Here is an 11,580-nt window from a genome sequence, read left to right on the forward strand (position 1 = left end):
TGGCCTTTAGAAGTAACGCATAAAAATGTCAGTGAAAAATACCTGAGTTGGGCTTTTCCAGTTTTTTTTTACTTTCTAGGACTTTTCACCCTTGGCTGAAAAGACCTTTGTAAACCGTGCAGGGGAGCTGGAAAAAAAAAAAACCTGCTGAAATACCTTAAAATTATGTTCTGGACTGTGTATTTAATGGTCGGAGAAGGTACATGAGAAACAAACTCCTTGAATTTAGCTTGAAAATAAGCTAACTGATGACGGCGTACAAATTTCCGGGCAGAACTAAACATGGCATGTGTTTTTCTTTGAAGGATATAAAAAAATTAGCATGAGCTGATGATTTTGCAGAGTGGTTTCTTTTATACAGAGAAAATTGTTTTCATCCTAATCTTGGCATTGGCTCCTGTCCTGTGTTGCTTTTGTTTCTTGGGCTGCCATGGAAATGTCCCCCTTTCCCCCCAGGCCTCTCCACGCGCCTCTTCACCGGCTCTGTTGCCCGTCAGACCCTTTTTTGAACTAATTTAATTAATTAACCCAGTGCAAGTGTTCTTCTGAGTTAATAATCTACTGGGTTAACGAATTAAATCAGCTCATGGAAGGAGGCTGGGGAGCACCAGAGCTCTGCTCCAAGGTAAAGGCTGGAGGTGAAGGAGGAGGAGGAGGAAGGTGGCTCCTCCATGGTAGATATGGTGGCAGCGAGGACTCTCTGGCTGGCTGTGGTGCTCTCTTTGGTGTTGGTTTTTGCTGGGTGAGTGAACTCAACTGGTCTCTGTGGCTGCACAGCAGCCACATCCAACATGAGGAACGTGCCAGGAACCGAGCTGGGGTTGGAGGAGTTGGGACCCTTTCGCCCCACAGCAATGGTGACACCAGGTTAACTGTAAAATGAAATCACAGTTATTTTATCATTGAAGCATGATTTGGGTTGAATCTTTACATCTCTCTCAGCAGAGCAAACCAGCAGACTGGGGAGAGTTGATAGGGAAGGTCTAGACCGCTGTCCCTATGGGTGACCTTGGTCATCAGCTGGGGAGCTGGTGACAGTTCGTCAGGGTCTCTGTGAATCAGGGAGCAAATTTGTTTTGGTCAAAGGTGGGAAATCAAAGGATTCTTAGTTGATTCTGGGCCTTAAGGAGAAGGTCCTAGGGCTTTTCAACCTCCTGCTTGCAGCCACCTGCCATCTCCTTGCACAAGCCTGTTGTCCTGCTGTAACATACAGCTCCTTGCTTCATCGGAGAAACCAAGAAGTGATTAGAAGAACAGACTAAGTTGTCCTTGTCCTCACCAGGATTTTCACAGACCTTCACTGGGGAACAGCACGGAGAACCTCCTGCTGCCTCAGCTCCTCTGTTGTCCCAAAGGGCCACCAAGGGATGGCAGCCCAGGTCCTGCCCAGACTCCTGTATTCATTTGTTGGTGGGCTCGGGATGTTACCTTAGATATATGTGGTGGAGCCAACGTTGGAGCGCTCCCATGGGCTGACAAAGTGGCTGCAGGCCGAGATGGGGCTCACCAACGTCTGCAGCTCCTCCAAGGGTGGGAAGGTGCCTTCAAAGTCCCACCCCACTGCTTCCAGTGAGGACAGACGGACGGATGGTGGCCGGTTTGTGGCCCTGTGTCCCCAGAGTATCTGCATGGGGGGAGGGCCGTAGCAGTGGGCAATGCTCAGCTTCTCCCCACCCCGACGGGCAGGGTCTCCTGCTGGGGGTTGTTTCGGTGTGGGGGCTCTCGGGGGGCCGCAGTGATGCATTCCAGCTGAAACTTGTAAGGCAGAGGTATTTTAAGTATATTGGCTTAAGGAAAATGGTTGTGAGCTTTGCTGGGGCAGATTGACAATTAATTTTTTTTTTTTTTTTGCAGGGCCATAAAAATTCCATTTCTGCTGTGGAAAGTTTTAACCCCTTCCTTACCCTGGAGCTTGTTTCTAAGGGTATTAATGGGGGATTATTTTAAACTGCGGCTCCCCAGTGAACTGTTAAAAAGATTTTTGGGAAATGTGCGTGTTCTTTGTGCCGGGCTTTTTAGCTGGACCTTGTTCACAGTGAGCAGTGTATGGCTATAACCATCCTGCTTCTGCATGTTGGGTAGGATAAGCACGTGTCTGTGCTACAGCAGAGGGGAGAAAAAAGACTGAGCACATACCTAATAGACTAAAGAATAAAACTGAAGGAAGAACCTTGGCCATTAAGAAAGGATGAGACTGAGCTGTGTGGGCAGAGGAGCATTAGGCTGCCCCGAGATGCAGGGGTATGGGGTGGTGGGACATGAAAACGGGCTGTGGGCTGAGTCGTGGGGACACTTTTGAATATCCCTCCAAATGGCTTCGGGTGCCCCGATGTGCGTTGGAGCCCCCGTCACGTTCGGAGCCTGCAGTGATTTCTTTGTTTTCACGTGTGTGGCCTCCCCTCTGGGCGCTCCTTAAATGTGCTCTGCAAAGGCAGGAGCGTGGTGTGGGGTTAGGTGGGGAACCCGGGGGGGGGGCTGGCATCACCCGTTTCTCACGGGGAGCTCTGCTTGGGAAAACAACACGGCGTGACTTGGGACTGTTTTCCTCAGGAGTCCGTGCAAAAAGGGGAATATTCCTCAAAGCGCTGCGGCAAACTTCCCTTCTCACCCCCGTTTCCTCACCCAGCAAGATCTTACTCGCAGCCGTGTGTTGTGGGGGCCATTGGACCTGCTGAGAGGAGCTTTGGTGGCTTCAGAAGAGCTGGAGCATGAACCAGAGATATTTCAATCGTGCGTTTTGTGATCTGCCCATGTTTTCCATCCTGCTTTTAAGCCCAACATCAAGCGGTGGGGCTGCGCAGCGTTTTTTGTTTTGGAAAAAAGCATCTTTCTTTTTCTCTTTTAATGCAGTGCTTTGAACTTTACTGGCATAAAGCGCTGTCAAATCGCAAATAATCTAAAACCTCAAGTTATTTTCTTTACCTCCACGCTCCGCGGGGAGCGAAAGCAGCAACACTGCTAACGCCACGAGGATTTACAGTATTTGCTCTTTGCATATATTCCCATACCCAGATTCCTTCTGCCTGAGCCGTGCAAGGCTCTTTTCCCGTTAAGTTCTGGTTTTGATTCTCCTCCCGTCTCGCTCCCTATCTTGTTTTTTTTATCTCAAGACCGTTTGAATTTCCTTTTGAATGTGTCTGCTGCGAGGCAGAGGAAAAAGCGACTGGGAGGAAGGAGTAAACAAGAGCCAGAGTTTCAGCCCATCCATCTGATCGATGGAGGTGGCTTTGATGGAGGAGATAGCCCTGACGCCAGCCTCAGTGTAGCTGTTAGAAGTTGTAGCTGCCTACAATGATAGTTGTTCAAAATGTGGCGTAGACCATGGAGGGAGGCACTGCAGGACTAAAATATTTTTCTTTCTTCAAAAAGAAAGCTCACAAGCCTGCCTCTGTTCCAGCAGAAAAGATATTTGGGGGGGGTGAGGGGGAGAAGAAAAAAAAAAAAAAGTGGATTTTCTTGTCTGTGCATAAAGGGCAGCATGGAAAAAAAGAGGAGGGGGAAAAAAAAAAAAAGGAATATTTATTTAAAAGGCAGAGGACATCATGCTTTTCTGCCGGCCGCCCCTGCTGTCTGCTGAGTGGTAGTGGCTAATAGCTGGAGGCGAAACTAATACTTGGCAGGGGATGAGACACAGCCCAGGCCCCCTTATATTTAGGGGCTTGCTAAAGTGCTTGCTTTATGTCAGGGCTGCGAGATGAGTTCATCTTCTCAGGATTTGGTGGAGCGCCCTGGGAGATAAAAGAAGGCAAAGGAGCCCACCGGGGTGTGGGGAGCGCTGGCTGGGGCTGGGGGAGAAGGGGGACCCTGCCCAGAGCTGGCTGGAGGCAGTGGCTTTTCAGAGGAGCCTTTTCACCCTCTCCTTTCGTGGTGTTTTATTTTGGGGAGGTTGCTTTTGCAGCTGGTGCATGGCTTTTGAAGCCCATGGCCAGGAAAAGTGGGGCAGAAAGGAAGCTTCTAGCTGCGTGATGGTGCAGTCACCTAAAACTCGTGTCCTGGCCTGTTGGAAGGAGGAGAGGACATCTTCAGGAGTGCTTTGAGCTGGCAGAGCTGTCACCGCCAGGCAGGAGCTGTGACGGGGTGACAGAGATGGGAAGCACATTGGGAGGGGGGTTTTGCCCCCTCTGAGATGTGCATGTGTATGAACGGACTGAAACTCCTGTCATAAATCGCATGGAAATGATTTTAATAAGGCTATTTTAGGTGCACCAAAGTAGAAGGTGTGGGAAAGAAACCTTCCCCTGCTTCCAAGCATGCGTGTAGATGGGTGACTTTACCAAAATACTTGCTGGTTCCTGGAAAGCAGGGATGTCACCAGGATGGTGACACCTACCGTGAGATGTTCTTGTAGAATAGACACTGGTTTCCTTCCGCTTCGCTTTCCCCCATGTAAATTTGCAACAAACCTTGGGAAACACCTATTTAAATGTTTATTGCTGGCTGTTCCCCCAGTTAATTCAAATGATGGGAAAAGTTGATTTTTGAAGTTATCCCATTCTTGGTCTGGATGGGAAATTGAGGGGCTGAGTGGTAGTTTCTGAAAAATGTAATAACAAAACCAACTTACCTAATGGGCATGCAGGGCTTTGGAGAGGTTGGGAGGTTAAACAGATGCAGAGCTCAGTAATTGTTCCCAGTCTCCGGGCCCTGCAGATGGAAAGCTCTGAGCTTGTCTGTAGCCCCCTGCACGGCATCACTCGAGTGGGACCAAAGCAAAATTTAGGATTTTTTGAAGAGTTTTGGGAAGGCACTGACGGCATCTCCACTGTGTGATGTCCCAGGGGAAAGATGATTGTGGAAACCTGTGGAAGGTGGACCTGCAGATGAAGCTCAGTTGATGAGTACGTCTTCTTTCTGCTGTTGCGTCATTTATGAACTACATCTTGTTTCACCTCTTAAAATCTGGAACTGTTGGCCGTAGTGCATTTTAAAGAGCAAAATGCACTGACCTTCTGCATGATGGTAGACCAAGGGCTGTTATCAGAGGTCAAAAGATTTTCGTCCACTCCAGGCTGTTGATTTCAGAGGTTTGTAGAGATGTAGCTACGGGTGGTCTTGCTTCACTGTTCAATTAGATAAGGCTATTTGGGTGAGATTTGTGTTAATGACATAAACTTGGCTAACATCATTTTTGCAACTGCTGAGGGTGGTCTTGCTTCGGTGTTCAATTAGATAAGACTATTTGGGTCAGATTTCTGTTAATGTCATAAACTTGGCTAACATAATTTTTGCAACTGCTGCAGCAATACCTCAAAGAGGTTCTGAAACTTTTTCTCATTTCTGTTTCATCAAAATTTCTGTTCTTCATGGGGACTTTAGCGCATCATGTTGGCGCTAGGTTTCTAACCCAGAATTACATTTGAATCTTTTCTTCCTCCCCTAAAGCTTCATGTTCACGTGGCTGGTGCTTTGCAAGGCATCATGAGATACTTCAGCAGAGTCAAGTCCAGTTGTCTTGATGTGCTTGGGTACAATATACTCATCATGCGCTTGCTGAAGAAATCATGACCCTTTTGGAGCAAGTTGGGTTGTACATTTGACTCCTGGTGATCTGGACACAGGAGATGGTCATCTGAGATGGCAAAGGAAATACAGCTATTGGCCAAAGAGTAAGAATGGGGGGAAAACCCTTTGGTTTTCCTAATTTTTGTTGTTAGCAGAGTGCAGCATTAGGATGAGCTTATTACAGAGTGACTGAGTGGTTTCCATGGAGGATGGTTCAGAAGCACAAAGACACAAAGACCTATCAGTGCTACTGGGACGAGGTGGAGTGTCCCACCCCACCTCAAGAGCTGGTGGACAGGACCTGGGCCTTGGGGGAAAGGAACCCAAGTTTGCCTCATCTGGCTCCAGGATGCGTCCAGTTGTCTTGATGTGCTTGGGTACAATATACTCATCATGCGCTTGCTGAAGAAATCATGACCCTTTTGGAGCAAGTTGGGTTGTACATTTGACTCCTGGTGATCTGGACACAGGAGATGGTCATCTGAGATGGCAAAGGAAATACAGCTATTGGCCAAAGAGTAAGAATGGGGGGAAAACCCTTTGGTTTTCCTAATTTTTGTTGTTAGCAGAGTGCAGCATTAGGATGAGCTTATTACAGAGTGACTGAGTGGTTTCCATGGAGGATGGTTCAGAAGCACAAAGACACAAAGACCTATCAGTGCTACTGGGACGAGGTGGAGTGTCCCACCCCACCTCAAGAGCTGGTGGACAGGACCTGGGCCTTGGGGGAAAGGAACCCAAGTTTGCCTCATCTGGCTCCAGGATGCTGTTACTGCTCTGATCAAGGGTCTTCACCCATTTCCCTGCTGTGCAGAGCCACTCACTCTGAATTTAGGGGGCACATCTCACCCAGTTGTGTTCAGCAGGGCTTTTCCCCTGCCTTTAGGAGGCTCAGGACATCATGACCATTAGTAAGTAGGGGGCACAAAGCTGTTGGCTTGCAGGGAAACGGTGTTTCTGTTCCCATTGCTGCAGGATTTTCTTCCCATTTCTGAGTAAAATGGGCATCAAACCAAAAAGGGGCTGTTGGTGGCCGTGCTGGGTCCTAAAAATTATTTAAACAGATGATGGGGGAGAAAGGGGGCCAATCTGGCATTTTCAGGGTGGCTTAGACCTGTGGTGGGCGAAGGGGTCGGTGTGAGCCGACGAGCATTGCCCATGGCAAAGAGCATCCCGCTTGCCCAATTCCCCCCTCCCCTTCCCCCCACCTATGACCATTAGTAAGTAGGGGGCACAAAGCTGTTGGCTTGCAGGGAAACGGTGTTTCTGTTCCCATTGCTGCAGGATTTTCTTCCCATTTCTGAGTAAAATGGGCATCAAACCAAAAAGGGGCTGTTGGTGGCCGTGCTGGGTCCTAAAAATTATTTAAACAGATGATGGGGGAGAAAGGGGGCCAATCTGGCATTTTCAGGGTGGCTTAGACCTGTGGTGGGCGAAGGGGTCGGTGTGAGCCGACGAGCATTGCCCATGGCAAAGAGCATCCCGCTTGCCCAATTCCCCCCTCCCCTTCCCCCCACCTCCCTCCCCTTAAATTTGTGTAGTTACAACTCAAGTTAAACTCTAACAAAGCTGCTTAATTCAAAGACGGTTAATGGGGAGGAGAGACCGTTCCCCTCCGGGGTAATTTGAGCCTGAAAAGAAAAGGGGCCGTAGGGCTGCGCTCGAAATCCGGTGCGTCAATGGGGTCTCTGAGGCAAAATAATGGCATCACCCCGCGTGCGAGTTAATGGGACATGATGGCATGAAGGCAGAGGGGTCAGCAGGCCGCGGGCGCGTGATATATTGTCAGAGAGCTTAATGCCGGGCACGGAGCGGGGCTGGCTGGAAGCAGAGCTCCTTGCTTGAAATCCCAGTGTGGTTTCCTGTGAAGCCTTGTGGTAGGAGCAGGAACGATGTTCAGCAAGAGGTTAATTCGCCCTCTTCGGGGCTCTTTTAGGGCTCAGAGTTCCCATCTTCCTTCTGGAGGCATCATAAATTCTGGGAGCGTCATAAATTAAACAGATCTCTGGCAGTCTCTGTCCCTCCTGTCTTTCTTGAGTGTAATTCCTGGAAAGAAGAGATGTTTCTCATTGTTCTGGAGAGAGTTCCAATGGCTTTGTAGGAGGACATGTATAGCTCATAGCAACTACTCCCCCTTGGCATGAAATGCCTCCTCAGATTTCATGTTCCCCGTGGGAACATCAGCATCGCTGTCAAAGAGTGTTATATAGTAGAGATAACTGTCAGGTGAGTCATCCAGGCACTTCATGGACATCTCCTGTGTTTCAGCTCAACACAAGTTGGCCTTTGAAAATGGGGGGACCTGCCAAGCTCAGGCATGCAGTGTTACAGTGTCTGTGCCGGCTCTTGGTGGTAGAAATGTTCATATCTTGAGTGCACAGGGTCCTGGCTGCTGGACGCAGGATTGAACCTTAAATTAGAGAGAAAAAGAGGTGTTGAGCTCCATGGGAGCTGGTGGGTGGTCCGTTGAGTCGCTAGCCTTTGCTTGAGCTTTCTTGGTGGCATTTCACGTAAGTGAAGACAAGCTTTGGACTGGAGACGCTCTTTGGGTTGAGCATGAGCATTGGGTTGGAGATGAACTTTGGGCTGGAAATGGTCTTTAGATTGAGCACAAGCTTTGTGTTGGAGATGGGCTTTGGGTTGGAAATGGTCTTTGGGTTGAGCACAAGCTTTGGGTTGGAGATGGGCTTTGGGTTGGAAATGGTCTTTGGGTTGAGCACAGGCTTTGTGTTGGAGATGCGCTTTGGGTTGAGTACAGGTTTTGGGTTGAACACAAGCTCAGTTCCCACATGAACAAAGCCCATGGGTGGGAAGAGCCATGTGCTTACCTTCCATACCTGTCTTTTCCCAAGTGGTCACAGCAAACCCTGACTCCTCCTCTGCTTTCTCCCACAGATGCCAGTACGTCGCCTGATGCCGTGAAGAGGAGCCATTGGTGCAACGTGGCCTATTGGGAGCACCGGACGCGCGTTGGCCGCCTCTACACAGTGTACGAACAGTCTGTCAGTATATTTTATGACCTACCTCAAGGAAACGGCTTCTGCCTCGGACAGCTAAACCTGGAAAACAGGAGCGAGACTGTGAGAAGGACTCGAAGTAAAATCGGCTACGGGATTTTACTCAGCAAAGAACCGGACGGTGTGTGGGCTTACAACCGCAGCGAGCATCCCATCTTCGTCAACTCCCCGACACTGGACATCCCCAACTGTAGGACTTTGATCGTGCGCAAGGTGATGCCGGGCTACTCCATCAAGGTGTTTGACTACGAGAAGTCCTGCCTCTTGCAGCACACGGCCGATCTGGATTACGCAGACGGGCCCTACGACCCCAACAGCGTGCGGATTAGCTTCGCCAAAGGCTGGGGGCCGTGTTACTCCAGACAGTTTATCACGTCGTGTCCTTGTTGGCTGGAGATTTTACTCAGTAACAATCGATAACGGTCAGCCTCTGACGAAAGGAAAAAGAAAAGAAAAGACACAGACTATCCCAAATATCATCTACCTAGATTTAATATAAAGTTTTATATATTATATGAAAATATATATTATACTTGTAATTATGGAGTCATTTTTACAATGTAATTATTTATGTATGGTGCAATGTGTATATGGACAAAAAACAGAAAATGCACTTTGGCTTATATAATTCTTTCAATACAGATTTTTTTAAAAAAGAAAAATTATACAGCAAAAATAGGAGAAAGCCCTAATTTTGATGTATGGTTTTTTGAAATATTATTAATACCCAGACAAAAAGCTAATACCAGTCACTCATTGATAATAAAGTATTCGCATTATAGGGGGGGGATTTAATTGTCTTTTTTTTTTTTTTTTTCCCCCTGACTGAAGCCTGCAGCAGTGTCTGCTCAGGAGCTCTGCAGTCAGGGGGGGTTTCCAGAGGGGTGACCACTGTCTCCCATCTCAGCCAGGCCCCTTAGAAAAACAGTAAATGACTTGCTGGAAGGCTACAGTTGTGTCTTCAAGAAGAGGGTAAATGAGGACAATTTGAGAGGCAGGGATGTGAGAATTGCTGTTCTTGCTCAGGGCTCTGTGATCTCTTTGGTAACACAAAACATGGTGGGGACATCCTGAACATGAGCGTGGATGTTAATGTTTGTAAGATTGATGGGTACCAGTGGAAACTGCTGGGTGTTAGTGCTGGTGGGAAGTGCAGAATAGACCATCCAGCCCTAAAAGCTGCCCAGTGGCACTAGACCAGCCTTGCACTGGGGTTTTCTCCTCCAAGTCCGGTATTCCCAGCCATGTTCAATGGTTGAGAAACAAATGGTGGTTTTCAACAACTTCTGGCTGGGTGGATCCTCAGTTGGAGACACTGTAGTGTCTCCCTGAATTGGGGGAGCCTCTCCAGTAACTTCAAGGTGGAGGTGAGCTGGATGAGTTGTGTTTGGATTTGTCCCGTTGCTCTCCCAGTCCGTCATCCAGGCAATAAACTGACAAGAGGATGGTTTGGGAAGGATATATTTGCTCTCAGGAGCAGTTGGGGCCAGAAGAAGTCCTGGTCAAATGAGCTTCTCCCAGCTGATTGACTCTTTTTGGAAGTCCTGGATAAAACCAGGCCCTTTGGTGACTTCCACGTGAGCTTCCTTGCTGTCAGCACTGGAGCACCCACGCGCTTGCAGGGGCAGGTTGGACATTGTCTGGCCTCGCTTGGTTAATGAAGTTATTGCCGGTGACGAGTGTTGCCAAGTCCTAGAGTTGTGTTACAAATCCCTGTACATTTTGATTTTCATGAAGTCCCAGCCTCTGGAGTGCGGTGGCTGCAGAAGCACCTCAGCTTCTGGTGTTTAAGAGGATGTTTGTGTAGACGTTGTATTTGCAGAGAAAAACATGCAGCGAGACCTCTTCAATGGCTCAAAACTGGCCGAGGGAGTAAAATAGGACACAAACTTCCCATTAAAAAGAGCTGTCTAGGGTTGTGCATTTTGGCAACTGGACTTGGTGTTTCTGCAGGAGCCAGGAGCGAGGATGGGGACGGTGGGGACCCCATCCCACTGCGGAAACACACACAGACCTGGGGTGGACATCGGGGAGAGACACACGCAGGGAATGTCACAATGACATTTCCACAGTCATTTCTCAAATTATAACCATACTTGATATTTAATTGGGACCACATTGGTTGAGTTCATGCAGCATCGGTGTTAATACTTGACATAATTAATTTTTGTTTTTGTTATAGCCATTGTTGTCAGAGAACAGTGTCAAAACACATCACTATCATTTCAAGCCAGCTTTCAAGAGCTTTGCAGGGTTTTTTTATCCCCTTTGGCTTAGATTTGGTCTGTCCTGCCATACCACCTACATCACTCATTCTATCACTTTCACGCAGCCGGTCAAGAGGCCGTTTTTATGTTTGGGGTTTTTTTTAAGAGATTTTTTGTTAATACCGTCCTCGTTTTAGCTGGGATGAAGCAGCCCAAAGCTGAGTTGCTTCTCCCTGCTTCCTTTTCTCCTCTTTCCTGGCATTTCCCACCACCACCCAGAAGGTTTGGCATTCGCATCCCAAGCTGGCTGCTGCCTTCCTCCCTGTCCTCCTCCTCCTCGCCTGCACACACAGATGCAGCAGTGCCATGATTTGCCACTTTCTACCGGCTTCTTCTGCATTTTAGACAAAACAGCACCAAGGATGGACATTGTTATTTGCTTTTATGGGCTGGTCGGGCACCTTCCAGCTCCGTTCCAGGTTTGCATCAGCGAAAGGATTTTTTTTGTGGGTTGAAATTCGAGCATTAGCTTTGGGATTTCCCTTGTGCAATTCATTGATTGTACTTAATTTTTCCTTTTTTTTTTTTTTTTTTTTACTACTCATGTGCTTCCCCAGGAATAAATCTGGAGTTTTATTTCAGTTGACAGCAAGGCTTTAAAGGGAATAAAAAAGGATTTTATGGTGAGGCAATGAAATAACTCATCAAGTAGACTTTTCTGCCCCATTTCTTCCCTTTAATACTTTACTGTAATCATTCAAACTTAGGATGCTTTAAAGAAGCTTTAGGACTTCCAAGCAATTGAACTCCATGCTGGACCTTCACGAAGCCCAGATGAAGTCTCCATGTGATCC

The 11,580-nt window shown here is 47.9% G+C and overlaps 1 protein-coding gene across 1 annotated transcript in view; it reads left to right on the plus strand.

Moving 5' to 3' along the window:
- Positions 1–9,300, plus strand: part of SMAD6 (SMAD family member 6) — a gene marked incomplete at its 5' end in the record, with an annotated part of 44,275 nt that extends 34,975 nt beyond the window's left edge. Inside the window, one exon of the mRNA XM_014952679.1 lies at positions 8,398–9,300. Within this exon, the coding sequence (XP_014808165.1) occupies positions 8,398–8,939 (542 nt within the window). The remainder of the gene's footprint in view (positions 1–8,397) is intronic.
- Positions 9,301–11,580: the final 2,280 nt, after the last annotated feature.

The sequence above is a fragment of the Calidris pugnax genome, unplaced genomic scaffold (genome assembly GCF_001431845.1).
Source record: "Calidris pugnax isolate Ruff unplaced genomic scaffold, ASM143184v1 scaffold187, whole genome shotgun sequence".
NCBI classification, from domain to species: domain Eukaryota; kingdom Metazoa; phylum Chordata; class Aves; order Charadriiformes; family Scolopacidae; genus Calidris; species Calidris pugnax.